Source organism: Oncorhynchus mykiss, chromosome 32 (assembly GCF_013265735.2).
Source record: "Oncorhynchus mykiss isolate Arlee chromosome 32, USDA_OmykA_1.1, whole genome shotgun sequence".
NCBI classification, from domain to species: Eukaryota; Metazoa; Chordata; class Actinopteri; order Salmoniformes; family Salmonidae; genus Oncorhynchus; species Oncorhynchus mykiss.
The window spans coordinates 33,164,441-33,186,921 of NC_050572.1; the positions used below are offsets into that span (position 1 = coordinate 33,164,441).

The 22,481-nt window shown below is 41.3% G+C and overlaps 3 protein-coding genes across 13 annotated transcripts in view; all 3 read left to right on the top strand.

Annotated features, from left to right (window-relative positions):
• Window positions 1-1,078: 1,078 nt before the first annotated feature.
• LOC118946467 lies at window positions 1,079-2,285 on the top strand. The gene has a single exon (XM_036971005.1). The coding sequence runs from the start codon at window positions 1,305-1,307 to the stop codon at window positions 2,283-2,285; it is 981 nt and encodes a 326-aa protein (XP_036826900.1). The 5' UTR covers window positions 1,079-1,304.
• A 125-nt stretch (window positions 2,286-2,410) lies between these two features.
• LOC110487593 (chitin synthase chs-2-like) lies at window positions 2,411-10,883 on the top strand. The gene is made up of 15 exons (XM_036971006.1): window positions 2,411-2,463; window positions 2,565-2,723; window positions 3,351-3,525; window positions 3,702-3,803; window positions 3,927-4,068; window positions 4,500-4,700; window positions 4,797-5,081; window positions 5,233-5,412; window positions 5,593-5,998; window positions 6,365-6,402; window positions 6,772-6,836; window positions 7,021-7,131; window positions 9,398-9,612; window positions 9,798-9,879; window positions 10,035-10,883. Exons 1-15 carry the CDS (start codon window positions 2,411-2,413, stop codon window positions 10,143-10,145), a joined length of 2,325 nt encoding a protein of 774 aa, XP_036826901.1. The 3' UTR covers window positions 10,146-10,883.
• Window positions 10,884-15,929: 5,046 nt separating this feature from the next.
• Window positions 15,930-22,481, top strand: part of LOC110488342 (retinoic acid receptor RXR-beta-A) — a 32,650-nt gene continuing 26,098 nt past the window's right edge. For 10 of the 11 annotated variants that reach the window (XM_036971700.1, XM_036971703.1, XM_036971701.1 and 7 more), the window contains exons 1-2: window positions 16,207-16,333; window positions 16,706-16,852. In XM_036971700.1, the coding sequence (XP_036827595.1) occupies window positions 16,303-16,333; window positions 16,706-16,852 (178 nt within the window). In that variant the 5' untranslated portion in view covers window positions 16,207-16,302. Of the gene's footprint in view, window positions 16,334-16,705; window positions 16,853-22,481 lie in introns of all 11 variants that reach the window. The other variant, XM_036971710.1, reaches the window with a different exon arrangement.

The following is a 22,481-nucleotide window of genomic DNA, read 5'->3' on the forward strand; positions in this document are numbered from 1 at the left end:
CAGGTTCACGTCCTTTAGTTTGGGAATGAAGATTAGATGCTGCAGGGGAGCGTAGGAAAATGTTTCCCTTTTAAAGCTAAAGGTATAGTGTGCTGGGTTTTTACCGCTATCTTAATCATTTTCTTACCTTGAGAGACGTTTTGTTTGTCCGTGTGCTTTTGTAAATGGCTTAATGATTACATTTGGCTGTTAAAATACTGACAATTTGTGAAAACACTGTCGTCAAGTTTCGGCTTAAAATTACAATTCATTGTATTTTTTAATTTTTTTTAACCTTTATTTAACCAGGCAAGTCAGTTAAGAACACATTCTTATTTTCAATGACGGCCTAGGAACAGTGGGTTAACTGCCTGTATGTTATGAAAGGGGAAAAGCATCGGAGAAGTAACATCCCTGTCATAATTTTTACGCTGTTTTAAAATGGTCAAACCATGGATCACATTTAGCTATTTGATTAGGATTTTTAGGACACTTTAGGCATAATTTTTAAATATATATATATATATATATATATATATATATATATATATATATATATATATATATATATATATATATCGCTCTGCCACCTTCCACTGCAGATGTGTAAGAGCGATATCGGTGTCAGGGCTATGGGTACTGGTGAAAAGAGTCAGGCGCAGGAGAGCTGAGATGTGTGGACAAGGTAAAAAATACCGGTACCACTAAACACACGGGCATAATAACACAACCCGGCAACAAAATAACCAGCCGTCAGTCACAGCCTGAACATATCAATAAACATGCACACAAACATGTGGGAAACAGAGGGTTAAATAATGAACATGTAATTGGGGAATAGAAACCAGGTGTGTAGAAAACAAAGACAAAACACATGGAAAATGAAAAGTGGATCGGCGATGGCTAGAAGACCGGTGACGTCGATCGCCGAACGCCACCCGAACAAGGAGAGGAGCCAACTTCAGTAGAAGTCGTGACAATCGGTGGATGCGGTGGATTGAGATCCAATGCAAAAAAACAGAACTGTATCTCTAGTTTAAACTGACAGATTTTTATGGGAATTGTTTTACTATGCTAATTAGATTTCCGCGGGCGTGGACATCGACCTTTGGGGTTAAGCCCAGATCGTTGTATTTCCTTTTTTGTTTTTGAGGAACAGTATGGGTTATATTATGTTAGTTTCCCTCAGAATATTTTTCATCCTTTAGCATTACATTTGCTTGCATTTAATGATACTATTGTAATTCTGATAATGTACAATTTTCCAGGTGCTGTGTGTCGAATTCCTGGTGTCGCTGGGGACAGCGGTTCTCACTATTGTTGCCATGCCATTCTTCGGCATTGTGACCAATGTGACGATGCTGAACAGCATCAGCATCCTGTCCTCCATCTTCCAGGTGGGCGCTCAGTGCATTGCGAGGGAGAGGAAGCGATTCATAGTGCCCCCACTCATCTCATTAGTCCTCATACTGTCAGGCTACGTGCTCTTCATCCTCAGTTACCTGCTGAAAGAAGATAGGGGGATGAACGTCTGGATCGGATTGGCAATAATGGGGACCATCTTTGTCTCGCTGAACTGGTGGGAGAACTACAGCACCCTCTTCAAAAGCTCCTTCCTGAACAGTATATCTGAAGACATAGCGAGGTGCAGGAATGTGGTGAGCATCCTCTCTAGTCTGGTCCGGATTATGGTCACTGCAGCCGTGGTCGGGGCATACATCCCTCTGTCTGGCAGAGTCTGGTCGTCGGTGACATCAGTTCCAGGAGATGTGAAGTTGGTGATCCTGATCTTGGTGGCCGTCCAGATAGTGTCCTCCGCTCTGTGCCATTGGTTCGTGGTGGTGGCTTGCAAAATGCACGCCATGCGGCGAAGCTTCCTGTTACCCATGTACCTGGCTTCGTTAGGTGTTCTGGCAGCGTTCGTCGCTCCTGTCATTATCTTCTTCCAGAATTCAAGTGACTCCAGAGGTGCTAACTACACCATCACAGAGTACTGCAATGATATCACATATGGCAGGGGCCTAAGCGGCGATACTTTCTGGTTTGAGAGGCTAGTCAGGGACATCACCCATACCCTCTGTCCCCAGCACATGACCGACCTAACAGAAATGGGCCTCTTGGGAGGCTCTGCACTCTGCTGGTGGTTGGGTTGGATGCTGTGCACAATGCACATCTGGTTCCTCCAGCTTCAGCGCATCGAGAGGACACAGAATCTGTTTGTGCGGAGGATGTACGAGGGGCCCTTTCTGGAACAGTCCATGCTGCTCAACACGCGTTTTGAGATTCAGAGGAAGAAAACAATGTAAGATTATTGCAAATTCTGTGGAGGGTGGGTAGAGTTTTGTATGCATGTGCATGAGAGAAAGTGTCAAATTACGTTTCCTCCAGCCACAGGCAAACTGACCCAATCACAGTGTACCTGTGTGCAACAATGTGGCATGAGAGCTATGACGAAATGATGAAAATGATCATCTCAATGTTCAGGTACAGTCTGACGTTTTTACATGTTGAGAACGACACAATTGGCAGAGTTAGCAGCTTTTAAATGCAAATGATGTGTTTTTTAAAATTTGTTTCTTTACCAGACTGGACAAATACAGGCCAAGGAAAGACACCAACAATGATGTGAGCTTTGAGTCTCACATTTACTTTGATGATGCTTTTAAAGACGTGAAAGGTAGTAAAGGCCGGCATGTGAACGAATACGCAGAGGACCTGGTGGAGGTTATCCGAGAGGTTTACAAGTAAGCAGTGTAACAAATGTTCACAAATGATGATGCAATGCGCACAAAATTAACTGCATATATACTCGATGTAATATTTCATCTGTAAAGAAATGAATACACAATACGTATGATATTATAATATAGATGTACTAGAAAAAAACAAGACATTTATCAGGAATAAGTTTTTTTTTAAATTAACCACATATTCCTCTGAAAACCACCAGGGGATGCTCTACCCACATTCTCCACCATTTGTAACAAAACGCCATCGATGTCATTGTTTGTTAAAAGTGTGTGCCTGATAAAAATAAATTTAAAAAATCAGGAGAACTGGAATAATGGCCAAACTAAAGATTTTAATAACTCTTGAGCCTAAAGTAAGCATAAAAACCTAATGAGACGCACACAGTTGACATCTCCTCTGACAGCAGACAGGTGCTGGATTGAGGCCAAATCGCATTTGGTGTAGTGAAAAATACCAGCATGTGTCAAAGCAGCGAGTTTGGTCCCCACTGCTGGGGTGCTCAGTGTGCTAATGTAACTCAATCCCAGCACTGCTAACCCGGTGTACACTGCAGATTTAACAGTACGGGTGAGAATAATCATGTACATAAACTTTCCCTCGTTTCATCCTTTGAACCTCAGTATCTTCAATGAGAAGGATTCATGCATCTTCAGAGAGAGCCCACCCCTTCCATGCCAGAGTATCCTGCACACCCCTTACGGAGGTCGACTGGAGTATATCCTCCCTAATGGCAACCTGCTGATGGTGCACTTTAAGGACAAGCTACTGATCCGCCACAAGAAGAGATGGTCTCAGGTGAGACAACGCTGTCAATATACAGTGTCTCTGAAAGGTCTAACACTATTTGAATTGTGATTGTACAATCACAAAGCTACAATTCCATTGAAAGTGATATACCTGAATTAAAGTCGGATGATGAAGTTGAATTAGACATGAAACCACAGACTTGATTAGTTCACTCACTGTTACAGATTATGTACTTGTACTACATTCTCGGCTGGCGACTCACCAGGAAGTATTTCAAGAAGTTTGAGCAGGGTGGAGATGAGAGCGAGCTGAGGGAAAAGATGATGGTAAACAGCACAAACTATTATTTATTAGAATTCTAGCATCCTGACTTGGATAAATTGTTGTTCTATTATTGTTCTACTGTATATTACGTAGGAAATGGGACTGATACTCTTGTATTTTGTTAGAAAGAGAAGGACAATACCTATCTCCTGGCTTTGGATGGGGACACCGACTTCCAGCCCTATGCTGTAATGCTCCTAATAGATCGGCTGAAACTTTATCCACGTGTGGGTGCGGCATGTGGGAGGATTCACCCGACAGGCACAGGTAGTTAAAGCTTTCGTGTGAATCGTAATAGGAATCAAATGATTGTTCGGGAGATGTCATATCTGATAGACAGCCACAACTGAACAATGTACCCGGATCATCTTTTTGGTTAAATTGTTTATTGGATGTACTCACCAAACAATACTATTTAAGTTTAAGTTTGAGTGCAATGGCACCTGCTTTTTTCATTATATTTACCCGGGCCTAAATCAATATTGTATGTGAACACTATATGTACAGTTAGGGTATAATATACATCATTTATGGACCCTATTATACAGATATCTACTCAGGTTCTATGGTCGAATGGAATAAAATGTGTTTAAAGTACATTCATAACACTTTTTACAAAAAAACACTAGACATAAAAGGCAAGAATATATCCTATGGTGTGCTATCCCACGTCGGATCATTCTGTTATATTGCCCCAGGTCCTATGGTATGGTATCAGAAGTTTGAGTATGCGGTGGGCCACTGGCTTCAGAAGACTGCAGAGCACGTGTTTGGTAGCGTGCTCTGCAGCCCCGGCTGCTTCAGTCTGTTCAGGGGCACAGCCCTCATGGACGACAACGTCATGAAGAGATACACCACTAAGGCCACGGAGGCTAGCCACTACGTACAGTACGATCAAGGTAAATCTTTATTCCTGGACAACAGTCACTCGAAGAACAGAGCTACTTGTCTGTGTAGTACTCTCGTCTACAGTACCTCCCTCTGCTCTGTTACAGGTGAAGACCGCTGGCTGTGCACTCTCCTGCTGCAGCAGGGCTGGAGGGTGGAGTACAACGCTGCGTCCGACGCCTACACCAACGCCCCCCAGGACTTCAAGGAGTTCTATAACCAGCGTCGGCGCTGGGGGCCCTCCACCATGGCCAACACCATCGATCTACTGGGCTCAGGGTCTCTGACCTCCCAGAGGAACAGCTCCATCTCCAAACCCTTCATCCTCTACCAGATTCTCAGCATGGCCGCCTCCATCCTAGGCCCGGCCACAATCTGCCTAATGATCTCAGGTATCCACGGCAACCTGCCTGTCAGGGGCCTCATACAGCTCTAGCTTTGGGGTAGTTTGTTGTTGGAATGTAACAGGATACAAACATTTTGTAAACTGAAGGAAGAGGAATATCGTTCATAATAGTTCTGGTCCTTTCTCTTTTTTTTTAGGAAGCTTGTCGTTCATACTAGACATCGATCCCAACGTTGCTTTGGTCCTTGCAACAGTGCCCCCTGTGGTGTACCTGTTGCTGTGCTTCAAGCTGAAATCGGACACACAGATCGCCATAGCAGCCGTCATGAGTGTCTTGTACGCTTTCCTCATGATAGGAACCGCTTTGTCCATCATAGGTAAATGATGCCACTAGACTAGGACTTCATCTCAATCAACATAAAGTAGAACCTCAAGAATACCAACCTCAGCGTTACGGACTGACCGTTCAACGCAATGGGCAATATCAAACTGGGACATTCATTAAATACAAAACGTCAATTCTTTGTCATTATGTTAACTATCTCTGTTCATCTCAGGTGCTATGGTTGAGCAGCAAACCATTTGGACTCCTAGCGGCCTGTTTATCATAGGCCTGGTGCTGATGAACATCATCACAGCAGCGCTCCACCCCAAGGAGTTCCATCTGGTCATCTACGGCCTCCTGTACTTCATCTCTATCCCCAGTGGCTACCTCCTGCTGACCATCTACTCCATGGTCAACATGAACAATGTGTCCTGGGGCACTCGGGAGACAGGTGTCCATGTCGCTGCTCCACCACCAGCCAAGGCCATCACACAGCGCATCCTACAGGCCAAGTGCTGCAAGTTTCTCTGCTGGGACAGTGGAAAAGTGGCAGACCAGAATGGTCAGTTGCCAGAAACAGTTGTGTTGGCTAATGAGCCAAAGGTGAACCCTAATCTGACCTCTCAGGACAATAACAGGTATTTACATTTTGAGTGTCTGGAGTGTTTACATGATTTCACCACTTCTGTATAAACCGTAAGCATAGTATTTGGATCTGTATTTTTTTTAGAAGCATAACTCCAATATACTGTACTACGTTCTAAGTAAAATAATTGACAGGTACCAATTCAATGATAAGTCTTATACTCCAAGGCTATATGTGGCATTCCACAAGGCTCTGTTTCGGGAGTGATTCATTATTTGCATATATAATATATTTTAATCTAATGTCTTTAAATCTTTCTCTTACAGTGTGTATTCTTCATTTTCTCCTATTTTGATGTGTGTATTGAGAAAGCAGTGTGGAATGCACACCAAATAATGTTTGATTTCTTTCAATCTAGGAATGTGGAATTATGTTCTCATCAGTCTACTGAACAAAGTGAGTATATTTTTTTAATAGATCTATTACAATCTTTCCACTGTGTGACTTTAAAGATGAAGACATTATGATATTATCTTACAAACGTGCGAAAGTAACACACACATTTAGACTTCACCTAGTAACCTTTACTCTGCACACTGTGCCAACTATGTCCCCTCTTCATTGTACTGGTACTGATACTCCCTGTCTATAGCTCCATTTTAGTGTATTTTGTTTTTCTTGTGGAAGTTACTATTTTATTTAATATATTTTTTTTAACTGCATCGCTGGGAAAGGTTCATAACCAAGCATTTCTCTGTAAAGTTTACACCAGTTGTATTCATGTGACTAATAAAATAATTAAGATTTGATTCTTTGTATCTACAGACTTTGTAACACAACTGCAGAAGAAGTCCTATGACTTCCCTCTAAATGAAGATTTTCTTGTGAAGGTAGATTTCCTATTCTGTTACCAACATAATATTATGAATGACATAAAAGTGACAAGATACATGTAAAGTTGTCTAACCGCTTCACGTTGTTGGTATGTCACTATATCCAGAATCACATATGTTTCACTATACACTGAAGATATCTGACTTGACTATTTAATAAGTGTCTCTTGGTGTGCTTCAGGAAGAGGAGGACTTTTGGAGAGAGCTCCAGAAGCTCTATTTGGAACCTCTGGCTGAAGATAAAGAAAAACAGAAGAAAATCACAAATGACCTAAAGGAACTGAGAAACAAGGTATGCTGTATGCATAGCTCCTGTTTTGAGTGGGCGGTGCTGGGGGGGGGGGGAATCCCCTTTATGATAAAGCATTGCATGCATCTATAAATCACATTTGTGTTACGGCATACAGTTTAGAAGATGCGTTTTTAGGATTTCCACATACAGCTGTATGGGCTTTTTTGTTGTTGTTGCAGGGTCTGGGAAGAAATTGACCTTTTTATAAACACATTTCCACATTTACATGAAATAAGATATTAGCATTATCTTTTTTAATACCACACAAATGGCAGAAATGAGTGGCTACTCTGACAGTGTCAAACTGACAGCAAGATGCTTTTGGGAAACTGGGTCTAGATTGCAAACAGTAGCCCAGGCCAATTAAGTGACACACAGATTGTACAATATTAATAGCAATATACATAAAAATGTATTACAAATAAAAATTGGAAATACCTTATTTAAATAATTATTCAGACCCTTTGCTATGAGACTCGAAATTGAGCTCAGGTGCATCCTGTTTTCCATTGATCATCCTTGAGATGTTTCTACCACTTGATTGGAGTCCACCTGTGGTAAATTCAATAAGTTGGACATGATTTGGAAAGGCACACACCTGTCTATATAAGGTCCCAAAGTTGAGGAATTGTCCGTAGAGCTCAGAGACAGGATTGTGTCGAGGCACAGATCTGGGGAAGGGTACCAAAAAAATGTCTGCAGCATTGAAGGTCCCCAAGAACACAGTGGCCTCCATTTTTCTTAAATGGATGAAGTTAAGAACCACCAAGACTCTTCCTAGAGCTGGCTGCCTGGCGAAACTGAGCAATTGTTGGAGAAGGGCCTTGGTCAGGGAAGTGACCAAGAACCCGATGGTCACTCTGACAGAGCTCTAAAGTTCCTCTGTGGAGATGGGAGAACCTTCCAGAAAGACAACCATCTCTGCAGCACTCCACCAATTAGGTCTTTATGGTAGAGTTGCCAGACGGAAGCAAATGACAGCCCACTGGGAGTTTGCCAAAAGGCACCTAAAGGACTCTCAGAGATTCTCGGGTTTGATTAAACGAAGATTGAATGCCAAGCGTCACGTCTGTAGGTAACCTGGCACCATCCCTACGTTACTACCCTGCATGAATCTGTAGCTAGAGCCAACCAACTAGGTTCAATGTCAGCCAACTAGCTAACATTGTGCTATATAACTAGAAATGCAAATGGCTCTGAGATACAAATAATATTACTACACAGATCATACATCTAACATTAGCTAGCCCTGCCAGCCAGGTAACGTAAGCTTTAACTTGCAATGAAAATGATTTTCGGACTAAATTAGAAACGTATAATATCTGAAAATGTCACTAGCTAGACTCTCGTACCCATATACTCGGATGAATGCTTCTCCCTCTCTGTCACAGATGCCATGGTTGCCCTTGGTTTGAAGATGTAATCCGGAGTCAGATGTTTTATACAACAGCTTTCTGTGTGTTCTCTTTTTTACTCCCTCCGCATATTTGCAATCCAACGCCATAATTTTCTTCGTCTCCTTAGCTTTCATACTCTGCTTCCACTGGGCATTCCACTGATCTCAAAACTAAGTCTTCCAGAAAGTGGAAAGCATTAGAGCTAGACTTTTGCAGTTCTTCATGTTTTTCAAAAAAGGTGGATTAGAAAGGATTACCTACACATACTGAGCAGCTCATGTTATAGACAGAATCTTGCTACATGGCAGACCAATCCGAACTCATCTCTCGGCATGTCCAGCCCATACATTATCTCAGCCAATCACGGCTAGCGGGAAGGTTCCTGACTTTTTCCTTGGCTAAACCAACTAGGCTCGTAATTTAACAACTTTCTCAGTATTTACAAAATGCATACAAGTTTGTTATTAAGGCACGTTAAAGTTCATATTCCAGACGGCATTTCTGCCACAAAACACATTTTAGTAATGTTGCGCAACATGACTTCCTGTGAAGTAATGATGCGCAACATACGCCTTGTTTCCTGAAACAAGTTATTTTTTTATTTTAGCTAAATTATTTCAATTTATCAGGGGGTGCTGCAACACTCCTACTTCCCTGCGGCTATGGCTATGGCTGTATGCTGTCTTTTCATTTCAATGTACATGATATTAGCATGAAGTAGAAGGTGTAGTACTTTGTCTGTCTCTGGTATTATAAAAGATTGTTTCAATAGCACTAAACTATCACTAGTTGGAGAAATCCACTGTCTGTGCATGCTTGCCTGTCTTGTTCATATCCCTTTAATTGAAACTCATCTCCCCTTCATACAGGTGACTTTTATCTTTTTCATCTGCAATGCCATGTGGCTGGTGGCAACGTTCACTCTTCAGGCCATTGGAACCTCAGTCACTATCAAAATCCCAAAATCCAATCTCAATCTGACTCAGACTAGGGAGTATCTATTTATCGATCCAGTAGGACTGATGTTCCTTTTGGGATTTGCATCCTTACTGCTGATCCAGTTCTTTGCCATGTTCTACCACAGGTGATTATTTAAATTAATGATGTATTTATTTATAGGCAGGATCACCATTCTAAACCACATTTTCAAAATACTATTTTCTTAAATAAATTTATATTTATATTATTTATATTATGATAAATTAACCCATGAAGTCATACCCATTTTATAGCTATTGCATGATTATTATTTTATTTTTGTTCCTTTAGAATTTACACTCTGATCCATTTCGTGGCATTTGCGAACACGGAGTCCAAGACTGAGAAAAGACAATCAGACGATGGCATGCAGGTAAATTAACATAATCTTACTGACGATGAAGAGGAAACATCTCGAGGGCACAAAAGGAACTAACACTTTGTTTTCATTTTATATCATATCAATGGCGTTCCTGTTGGTGGATAACTAAAGATGTGTTTCTGTACCTTCTGACTCCAACTTCACAGATTCCTGACATGCTGGAGATAGAGCTCAAAGACGACAAATACTTTGACACATTTCTGTCTATAGAGAATCCAGCAGCAATCCAGCAACAAGGCCAAGAAACCCCAGTGTGAGGTGTCCCTTAGTGGCAAGCAGTTGCAGCTAAAATAGTAGTAGGAGTCGGATACTGCAGTTTTGCGTTAGATGTTGCACAGTTAGATATAGTGGTATTGAGGGAGAATGTTCCAAATAGTATAGATTATAGAGAGTATTTATTGGATTTGATAGAGTTAACCTTTGTTTAACCAGAAAAAGACCCGTGATGAACCTCTTTTGCGAGGGCAGTGTGAACATACAATACAAGAGCAAAGACGGGGACAAAACATTAAAAACAATTGCAGCGATCAACAACATGTATTATAGCATAACGGAGTATAACAATTGAATGGGAGTTAAATCTCAGGGAAATGTGATATGTGCTATTTCATGTGTGATCAATTGTTGTAGCTTGTAATCTTTGTTTGCTCCTTGTGTGCTTTCCCTTTTTTTAATCAAATGCTTTGTTGTGAATCACTTCCTATTAGTATTTTGGTTAGCAGTTATACTTTTCCCTTTTGAGTGAAGCACTTTATCTGTATATTGCACTAATATATTGAGATTTTTTAGTGGAGTTATGTGTGCTATGTATTTATTATGTAACTGAATAGAATGTATAATTACAGTATTTTTTTGTTATTAAAGTAGGCAAGACAGTTAAGAACAAATTCTTATTTATAATTTATAAGCCCTCTCTACCGATAACATTGTGCTTTGTTTCATTCTGGTATCTGTATGCTAATCCATGCGTAATACAACTATATACATACTGTATTACTCTCATAGTTTCTGTGTACGTCTGATTCATTTGATCAAAGTTTTGATTGAAGACAGATAACACCCGTGATGAGGGCGAATAGAATCGGATGCATGCTGGGGAGTAAGAGGATCGTGTAAAAACCTCTCTGGGATATGTGGGACGGTAGCATCCCACTTGGCCAAAAGCCATAGAAAATGCAGAGCGCCAAATTCAAATAAATTCCTATAAAAATCTAACTTTCATGAAATCCCACATGTAAGATACCAAATTAAAGCTACACGTGTTGTGAATCCAGCCAACGTGTCAGATTTCAAAAAGGCTTTTCGGCGAAAGCAAACGATGCTATTATCTGAGGATAGCACCATAGTAAACAAAAGAGAGAAAACATTTCAACCCTGCAGGCGCAACACAAAACGCAGAAATAAAAATATAAATCATGCCTTACCTTTGACGAGCTTCTTCTTTTGGCACTCCAATATGTCCCATAAACATCACAAATGGTCCTTTTGTTTCGATTAATTCCGTCCATATATATCCAAAATGTCCATTTATTTGCCGCGTTTGATCCAATAAAACACTGGTTCCAACTTGCGCAACGTGACTACAAAATATCTCAAAAGTTACCTGTAAACTTCGCCAAAACATTTCAAACTACTTTTGTAATATAACTTTAGGTATTTTTTAAAGTAAATAATCGATCAAATTGAAGACGGGATGATCTGTGTTCAATACAGGAAGAAAACAAACTGAAGCATGCTTTCTGGTCATGAGCCTCTATCAAACAGTACACATGAAGTGACCCTCGTTCAAGATGGCCGTACTTCTTCATTACACAAAGGAATAACCTCAACCAATTTCTAAAGACTGGTGACATCCAGTGGAAGCGGTTGGAACTGCAAGCAAGTCCCTTATAAATCTGGATTCCCAATGAAATTCCATTGAAAAGAGGGTGACCTCAAAAAACAAACTCTGAATGGTTTGTCATCGGGGTTTCGCCTGCTACATAAGTTCTGTTATACTCACAGACATGATTCAAACAGTTTTAGAAACAGAGTGTTTTCTATCCAAATCTAATACTAATATGCATATCTTATATTCTGGGGATAAGTAGCAGGCAGTTGAATTTGGGCATGCTTTTCATCCAAAATTCCAAATGCTGCCCCCTATCCTAGAGAAGTTTTTAAAGGGGATTTCACCTGGTGGGATCTGGGCTTTTTTTTACATCATGTCTGAAGCATTTCTTGAACAGTGAGGGGGTGGGGTCTAAAAATACATGTAGTTCTGCTGTGTGGCATTTCGTGAAGACTCTATGTTATACTGATCGGATTATACATTTTTTACGGGTGTAGATATGGCTGTCCTTGTTCGATAAAGCCATTGGACGTCTTTCAATTATGTTCCTATCACTGGATTCATTGCTAAATATACAAGCAGACACATTTTACCCAGTCTCTGAAACACTACAACTCGGGATGGTCCTTGTTCTCTGGCCCCCGTCTGTCCCCCAAGGCGGGCTTTTTTGAAAAGGAGGTGGACACTAACAACAATCCTTTGGGCACAACTGAAAGAACTGACCAGACGCAATGGCTTCAAGTGATTTCTCTAATCAACACAACTTAGACGATGGAACGTCTATTAGCTATATGGTGACATCCATGTTTCAATCGGAATATAGCGATGAGGATTCGAAACAAAGAGTTTAGATTTAGCTAACGTTAGTAGCTCAGCTACAGCCGATGCCAGCACCAAGAGGGCAGATGACAAATACGGTGCCTAGCTATTTATATAAGTTATTTTTCGTGCAAGCCACCTAGCTAACTTTAGTTTATCTACCGAAACCCATATTGTACACTGCTGGCTAACATACAGTTACAGTGGGGGGAAATCAAATAATTGTACTGTTTGCTAACTTAGCTAACTAACCTCAAGGTGTGTGTATTTTGGCCAATTTACCTTCACCCTGTGCATGCTGGTGGAATCAGATTCTGTATCACCTACAACCAGGGCTCTAACATTTTTATAGTCCGTTAAAAAAGATGTCTGGGACGGTTCAAAACACACTTTGGGACAGTTGCAAAGACAATAGGCCAGAAAAGTGGTTCCATACTAAAATGTTTAAACTCAAAGATGAGGCTGATAAAACAGATCACAACATTATGCTTGATAAAATATGAATAATTCCCATTCCAAGCTCAACAATGTGTTGGCCATATGTGTGAACATTCCAAAATGCTATTATGTGAGAACACCATTCTCAAACACGCATCTGATGAGAGCGGTTTTTATAATGTGACAGTGATGGATATACATTTCTATGGTCAGATTTTGGCTGTACACTATTCATTACTTGATATTTGTTTATTGAACCTTTATTTAACTAGGCAAGTCAGTTAAGAACAAATTCTTATTTACAATGACGGCCTACCCCGGCCAAACCCTAACCCAGACGATGCTGGGCCAATTGTGTGCTGCCCTATGGGACTCCCAATCATGGTCAGTTGTGATACAGCCTAGAATCGAACCAGGGTCTGTAGTGACGACTCTAGCACTGAGATACAGTGCCATAGAACGCTGAAGCCACTCGGGAGCCCAAGGTAAGATAGGTAATGTCCAGGTTTCAAACAATGATATGCTTGGCTAGGCATCGTATATTAATTATTTAGGTTATGGAAATGTATAATATGGAAATATCATTCCAATGTTGGGTAAATAGGGCAATTAGAAGGCACATTTTAATCTCTCCCAGCCTGTCTGCGGGCCCGCCGGCCAGGAGCTGAGGTTTTGTGTGCCGGGAGTTGCTGTGGTATTTACATTGTCTGTAGACTATGGCTACCTACTATGATATTCTAGAGAATATGTATCTCCCTGACCTGAACCAAACGCTCTGTAGGGGGTGCGTAATGGCGGCAGAGAAGTCTGGCGCAGGAGAGCAAAAATAGATTTACAACGGCGCAGTTTAATAAATAAAACCACTGTAAACAGAACAATAAATTCATGAGTAAACAAAACCCGTTACACACCAGCATAACGTGCACAAGCAATTCTGGGACAAGGACATGGGGAGAACAGAGGGTTAAATACACAACATGTAATGATGGAATTGAAACCAGGTGTGGAGGAAGACAAGACAAAAGAAATGGAAAATGAGAGGTGGATCGTCGATGGCTAGAAGACCGGTGACGTCGACTGCCGAACGCCGCCCGAACAAGGAGAGGGACCGACTTCGGCAGAAGTCGTGACACGCACACTGTAAACTGTGCAAAGTATTTCTGCCTTGCGCTGCAACACTGCCTGGCTGGGTACTGTCCCTTACAAAAATGTACCATGGTACTACTATCGTACTTTCACTTATACCATGGTTTTAGCTTTGAAGTATGATGGTACTGCCATGCGCCTAAATAATGCCATGGTATGGTCTCATTTATACCCTGGTATAGATGTAGATCATGGAAATACCATGGTTTTAAACTGCATTATACATTCTACTATGATAACGCATAATTATGATAAATGCACATGCACAAGGTGAAAACTGACGCTTTTAAGGAGCGGGAGACTAATCCGGATGCTTATAACAAATCCCGCTATGCTCTCAGACGGACCATCAAACAAGCAAAGCGTCAATACAGGATTAAGATTGAATCCTACTACACCGGCTCTGGCGCTTGTCGGATGTGGCAGGGCTTGAAAACTATTATGGACTACAAAGGGAAACCCAGATGCGAGCTGCCCAGTGACGCAAGCCTAACAGATGAGCTAAATGCCTTTTATGCTCGCTTTAAGGCAAGCAACACTGAAGCATGCAGGAGAGCACCAGCTGTTCTGGATGACTGTGTGATAACGCTCTCGATAGCCGATGTGAACAAAACCTTTAAACAGGTCAATATTCACAAAGCCGCTGGGCCAGACGGATAACCAGGACGTGTACTCAAAGCATGTGTGAACTAACTGTCAAGTGTCTTCACTGACATTTTCAACCTCTCCCTGGCCGAGTCTGTAATACCTACATGTTTCAAGCAGATCACCATAGTCCTTGTGCCCAAGGAAGCGAAGGTAACCTACCTAAATGATTACCGCCTCGTGGCACTCACGTCAGTAGCCATGAAGTGCTTTGAAAGGCTGGTCATGGCTCACATCAACAGCATCCTCCCGGACACCCTAGACCCACGCCAATTCGCATACCGCCCCAACAGATCCACAGATGACACAATCTCAATCGCACTCCACACCGCCCTATCTCTACTGGACAAAAGGAACACTTATGTGAGAATGCTGTTCATCGACTACAGCTCAGTGTTCAACACCATAGTGCCCACGAAGCTCATCACTAAGCTAAGGACTCTGGGACTAAACACCTCCCTCTGCAACTGGATCCTGGACTTCCTGACGGGCCACCCCGTCGCATAACCGCCTGGTATGGCAACTGCTCGGCATCTGACGATTTTTATGAATTGTTCAGCAGTCGAATGGCTTGGGGGTAGAAACTGTTGAGGAACCTTTTGGTCCTAGATTTGGCGCTCTGGTACCGATTGCCGTGCGGTAGCAAAGAAAACAGTCTATGACTTGGGTGACTGGAGTCCAGTCAGGATGCTCTCGATGGTGCAGCTGTAGAACCTTTTGAGGAACTGGGGACCCATGACAAATCTTTTCAGTCTCCTGAGGAGGAAAAGGTTGTCTTGGTATGTTTGGACCATGATAGTTTGTTGGTGATGTGGACACCAAGGAACTTGAAACTCTCGACCCGCTCCACTACAGCCCCGTCGATGTTAATGGGGGCCTGATCGGACCACCTTTTCCCATAGTCCACGATCACCTCCTTTGTCTTGCTCACATTGAGGGAGAGGTTGTTGTCTTGGCACCGCACTGACAGTTCTCTGACCTCCTCCCTATAGGCCGTCTCATCGTTGTCTGTGAACAGGCCTACCACTGTTGTGTCGTCAGCAAACGTAATGATGGTGTTGGAGTCATGTTTGGCCACGCAGTCGTGGGTGAACAGGGAATACAGGAGGGGACTAAGTACACACCATTGAGAGGCCCCAGTGTTAATATTCCCCATGTAATGTTAATGGGGAACCTGGCTGCATGTTATTAAAGTGTCATGTAAATGCATCATAATGCTCATTACAGACGTTCAGATTTATAGTATTATTTAAATTACAAAACCTCTTCAGACTGTACTGTTTTTGGTACAGTAGCTACCGTTACTCAGTCAACCACAGGCAGCAGGGCAGGGGAAGGGAGGACTGACGACGAGGGAAAGTGGGGAGAGAGGAAGAACTCGTGGCCTGCCTGCCTGACCTACTACCATATTTTTTCATGCAAAGAAACTGCACGATCAAGAACGTTAGTAGCTGGCTATAATTATTGTTGATGCATAGCATAGTTTGTGTTAGCATTAACGCTATATCTTACTGTTGGGGAAATGAATAGCTAATATGAATTGTTTCCAAACTGACGTTATCTCTGGTTAGTTGTTGCACTACGCTAGCCAGCTAGCTCGGTTGCTAACTGTACCAATGATACAAAACGCTCATTCCTTTATGGCTGCACTGTCTACAGGCCAATATTTTGTCGACTCAGCGTTTGTAGCAATCTAGTTAGATCGTAATTGTAGATAGCTAACGTTAGCTAGCTAAGTGGTTTGTTATTAGCTTGTTTTGTTACCCAGTCGGGCTAAGCTAGTTAGCCAGCAAACGATAACGTTATGCTTCTTGGCCAAAATACACACGTACACTAATGAGAATGGGTCCTCATGTCTCATGTTAGGAAAGACTTGGCCATGCCAAATTTAGACATTTGCGGCTGTTATTTCATTATTTTGTTTTGGATTTTTTTCAGCCCTGTTTTTGGTCCCCCAAATCGACTCTGGCCCGGGCCTCACTCAGTCCGCGGTCTTGAGTTGGGTAGCAGGGGTGATTGAAGCACGTCTATCGGTGTCACAGCGCGTCTTTTCCACCAAGGAGGCAGTCATGGGCGACAGCAGAGGTAAGAAGGCCATCGGTGTTTTCGAATGAAGTTCGCTAACTGTCAATCCATGTTTACACTTTGTCTTTATGTTCCAGTGGTTAACCATACTAGTTAGCTAGTGCATTAACGATGCTTGCTAACTATTTGACTTGCCTAGTTAAATAAAACATTGGCTCAAGGCATAACAAGTTACTAAGTTACCTTACTGAATAGCTTAGCTAGCTATAGCTACCAGGATGCTCTCACAAACTACACAAAAAAAACATATCACTCCAATTGTGTCGGATTATTTAGCATTTAATACACAATTATTTGTATATACTGCTTGAAAATAATGACCGCTAAATTGTGTAAATGTTCCTTTCAAGCCAGAATGTTGAATTAAATATATTTGAAGTTACCGGTTGTCTGTGGTGTAAGTCCTTCAGATGATCGACATTTAATAGGAAAGTATTGTTTACCCAACTGTTTAGAGTGCCGGTACTGAATGAGAAATGTCTATCAGCTGGCACATGCACAAAACCATGTAAACACCCGCTGACACAAGTATCAAATCTATTTATGTAGCCCTTACATCAGCTGATATCTCAAAGTGCTGTACAGAAACCCAGCCTAAAACCCCAAACAGCAAGCAATGCAGGTGTAGAAGCACGGTGGCTAGGAAAAACTCCATAGAAAGGCCAAAACCTAGGAAGAAACCTAGAGAAGAACCAGGCTATGAGGGGTGGCCAGACCTCTTCTGGCTGTGCCGGGTGGAGATTATAACAGAACATGGCCAAGATGTTCAAATGTTCATAAATGACCAGCATGGTCAAATAATAATAATCACAGTGGTTGTCGAGGGTGCAACAGGTCAGCACCTCAGGAGTAAATGTCAGTTGGCTTTTCATAGCCGATCATTGAGAGTATCTCTACTGCTCCTGCTGTCTCTAGAGAGTTGAAAACAGCAGGACTGGGACAGGTAGCACATCCGGTGAACAGGTCAGGGTTCCATAGCCGCAGGCAGAACAGTTAAAACTGGAGCAGCAGCACGGCCAGGTAGACTGGGGACAGCAAGGAGTCATCGTGCCAGGTGGTCCTGAGGCATGGTCCTAGGGCTCAGGTCCCCCGAGAGAGGGAAAGAAAGAGAGAATTAGAGAGAGCACACTTAAATTCACACAGGACACTGGAGAAATACTCCAGATATAACAGACTGACCCTATCCCCCTGACACATAAACTACTACAGCATAAATACTTGAGGCTGAGACAGGAGGGGTCAGGAGACACACGTACATAATTGGGACCGTGCTCCAACCCATCCAGGACGTCTACTCAAAACGGTGCCTGAGAAAAGCCATCAGCATCAAGGACCACAGCCCCGAGGTGTTCACTCCCCTACCGTCGGGCAGACAGTATTGGACTATATCTGATATCAACAGGCTCTGAGACAGTTTCTTTCTACAAGCCATGAGACTGCTGAACGGGATGGACCACCTGCACTGACTCTCCGCACACATGCACTCACACACAGATATCCACTCATACATCACAACTGCTGCTACCAGACTCTTATTATGAGTACTAAATACTGCGCAATTTAAACACTTGCCCCCAATCCTCCCTTCCCCTAAACACGTGGAAATATTGGACTATACATTGTGCCTTCCTGTATTAACTATTCTACTGAGCCTTTGACTTTGTATTCTTTTATTTTATTATTTCTTATTGTTGCATTGTCGAGAAGGAACCTGCAAGTAAGCGTTTTAGTTGGAATGTGTACCCCTTACATAAGACCAATAAAACTTGACTTCAGTAAGTATGCGGGCTTTGCATGCATGTACTTCCATCTTGTGCACATGCCTTCGGTCATGAGCAAAGGTGTGCACGCGATGCATGCATACGAACTGAAGTCATCAGGTATTTACATGGTTTTGCACGTGCCAGGTGATAATAGAAACTTCACTACCGGCACTCTTAACAATAAACAATTACTTTCCTGTTGCTATTTTGTCTCGTATTTTGAACATCTGAAGGACCAACACCACAGACAACTGGTAGATTAAGTTCTAATGTAATTTAATTCAACATTCTGGCTTGTAAGGAACATTTACACGATTTTACAGTCATTAGTTTCAGGCTGTATATACCAATTAATTGTTTAAATACCCGATTAATCAAACTACTCTGCTTTATTCAACCTCCATTGGCTTCCTGTTCAATACAGGCCCTCAAGGGTGATGCACCTAAATACATATGCCAACGTATAGAGAACTACCTGCACGCACACTACAATTGTCAGACTCAAACAGGCTGGTCACACCAGCTACAAGCCTGTGCATCATGGGTGACCTACACATGTCAAGGAGGCAGCTTCAACTTCCTTTTTTAAAACACAACTAAAGACCTACCTGTTCGAGCTAGCTTTTTACGTTTTATGATGGTGTAGGCCGTCATTGTAAATAAGAATTTATTCTTAACTGACTTGCCTAGTTAAATAAAGGTTAAATAAATAAATGCAAAATGAATTGCTTAATCTCTTGTTTTGTATTCGTAGGCAATGGTTTGATGTATTGTGATTTTTTTTCTGTACATTTTACTGTATTGTTGCTGAATTTTGTTTTCTAACAGTGCCTTCAAAAAGTACCCCACCTCCCCTTGACTTTTTCCACATGATGTGTTACAGCCTGAATTTAAAATGTATTTCATTTAAATTTTGTCACTGATCTACACATAATACCCTATGTCACAGTGGGAATTTTGTTTTTCGAAATGTTTACAAATTAATAAAAAATGAAAAGCTGAAATTTTCTTGAGTCAAGTATTCAACCCTTTCATTATGGCAAACCTAAATTAGTTCAGGAGTAGAAATGTGCTTAATAAGTTGCATAGACTCAATCTGTGTACAATAATAGTGTTTAACCTGATTTTTCAATGACTGCCCCATTGCTGTACTCCGACACACACAATTATATGTAAGGTCCCTCAGTCGAGCAGTGAATTTCAAGCACCGATTCAACTACAAAGACAAGGGAAGTTTTCCAATGGTTTCCAATGAAGGGCACCTATTGGTAGGTGGGTAAAAAAAATAGAAGCAGACATTGAATATCCCTTCAAGCATTTATTAATTACACTTTGGACAGTGTGTCACTACAAAGACACAGGCACCCTTCCTAATTCGAGTTACCAAAGAGTGAAAAAACGCTCAGGGATTTCACCATGAGGCCAATGGTGATTTTAAATCAGAGTTTAATGGCTGTGATAGGAGAAAACTGAGGATGGATCAACAACATTGTAGTTATTCCACAATACTAACAGAAATAACAGGGAAAAGGAAGCCTGTACAGAATAAAAAATAATCCAAACATGCATCCTGTTTGCAATAAAGCACTAAAGTAAGACTGCAAAAAAGTTGTATTCAGGACAGAAAGTTATGTACGGGGCAAATCAAACACATCACTGAGTACCACTCTTCATATTTTCAAGCATGGTGGTAGCTGCATCATTTTATAGGTATTCTTGTGACCGGCAAGGACTAGAGAGTTTTTTAGGGTAAAAAGACATGGAATAGAGCTAAGCACAAGCAAAATCCTAGAGGAAAACCTGGTTCAATCTGTATTCCACCAGACACTTGGAGATACCTTAGTCATGGACTGTTCCCTCTGCTACCGCACGGCAAGCGGTACCGGAGCGCCAAGTCTAGGTCCAAAAGGCTTCTTAACAGCTTCTACCCCCAAACCATAAGACTCCTGAACAGCTAATCAAAGGGCTACCCAGACCCCTCTTTTACGCTGCTGCTACTCTCCGTTTATTATCTATGCATAGTCACTTTAACTCTACCTACATGTACATATTACCTTGAATAACCGGTGCCCCCCGCACATTGACTCTGTACCGGTACCCCTTGTATATAGCCTCGCTATTGTTATTTTACTGCGGCTGTTTAATTATTTGCTCCTTTTATTTGCTATTTATTATCTATTTTTTTAGTTCATTTTTTTTCTTAACTTCTTAAAAGCATTGTTGGTTAAGGGCTTGTAAGTAAGCATTTCACTATAAGGTCTACACCTATTGTATTCGGAGCATGTGACAAATAAAGTTTGAATTGATTTAAACAATGTTATGTTACTTTCAGCAGAACAATTACTTAAAACACAAGGCCTAATATAGACTGGAGTTACTTACCAAGACGATATTGACTGATCTTGAGTGGCCTAGATACAGTTTTGACTTAAATCTGCTTGGAAATCTATGGCAAGACTTACATGGCAGTCTATCAGTGATCAACAACCAACTTGACAGAGCTTGAATATTAAAAAATATATATTGTACAATCCAGGTGTGCAAAGATCTTCGATTTAGAAAGACACACAGCTGTAATAGCTGCCAAAGGTTATTCTATCATGTATTGACTCGGGGTTGAATACTTATCTAATCAAGATATATCAAGATATATTTGTTTTATTTTCCATTGATAAAAAAAAAGTTATGTTTTCTTCAACTTTGACATTACAGAGTATTTTGTGCAGATCGTTGACAAAAAAATGACAATTCAATTCATTTTTATCCCACTTTGTGACACAACATTGTGGAAAATGTCAAGGGGTCTGTATACTCGTTGATGGCACTGTATGTGCAATGAGCGTCGGAAATGCGCTTTACAAAATGTATTATTATTACTAGCTAGGTTTCCATCCAATTTGTGACAGATTTTCATGCAAATATTCTAAAATCTGCATAAAACAATACGTGCATTTTACACGCCAGAGATGTTTCCTTTAAACTTAGATTTTGTGGCTCAAAGCCTGTGCATGATGACGTAGTGCACATAAATAACTTTTGCCGTCAAATTCCCATGTACAAGTAAAAAAAGACAAGTTAAATTGGTTTCGATCGCATTTTCAACTGATGGTCTTGTTACAAAAACCCTTATATAGCAAATGTGCCCTCTCTGGTCTTGGTACATACGCTCTAGCCAATAGCTCGTAGATACAGTACGGGTAGGCTACCTACATTGCGATTATTATGGATAAGAGCGACATTATTTGTATATATCAAACGGCAGCCAAGCATCGTTCATCAGAATAAGACCCTCGATATTTATTCAAAAGGAGCATCAAACTCATCATCACCTTGCACATTCACCACCTTGTGAATGTATTTCATCTGTAGCCTAATAAACTGCATGCTTTCCCGAGTCGTAGTGGGAAGACCACATTATATTTGCACTCAAAAAGATCCCACCTTGTTAAATGAACAAATTGTCTGTCGGCATTTTAAATTTGTAACAGCATTTCATGTTTCCATCAGCCGGTCATGACTTTTTTCTTGTCAGGTAATTCATCCGCATTAAATGGTTGTATGGGAACGTGGTTGTTGTTATTAATTATTGCTTATACATAATTATTCCCAGAGATATATAAGGCCTAGCTTCATTTCAGCTAAACCTAGGGTATGGCAAAGTGACATGGGAGGGGTTGGAGGGGGTTATTATAAAGTTGAAGCTCATTTTTTGTATTTCTACACTGTAAAAACTCCAAATGCTATATATGATAATATAAATATGATAACAAATTGACTCCAGCCATTATCACATTGGCTGCTGTAACTTCATTCACCTCAGTTGATAGGGAACTTAACATTCTACAACACGTGTCATATAGCAATTA

Coding starts and splice junctions, on each gene's coding strand:
- LOC118946467 (XM_036971005.1), top strand. CDS start 1,305: ATGCCATTCTTCGGCATTGTGACCAATGTGACGATGCTGAACAGCATC.
- LOC110487593 (XM_036971006.1), top strand. CDS start 2,411: ATGTGGCATGAGAGCTATGACGAAATGATGAAAATGATCATCTCAATG. Junction 3,804..3,926: donor AGCTGAGGGAAAAGATGATG/GTAAACAGCACA, acceptor GTATTTTGTTAG/AAAGAGAAGGACAATACCTA. Junction 5,999..6,364: donor ACCTCTCAGGACAATAACAG/GTATTTACATTT, acceptor CTTTCAATCTAG/GAATGTGGAATTATGTTCTC.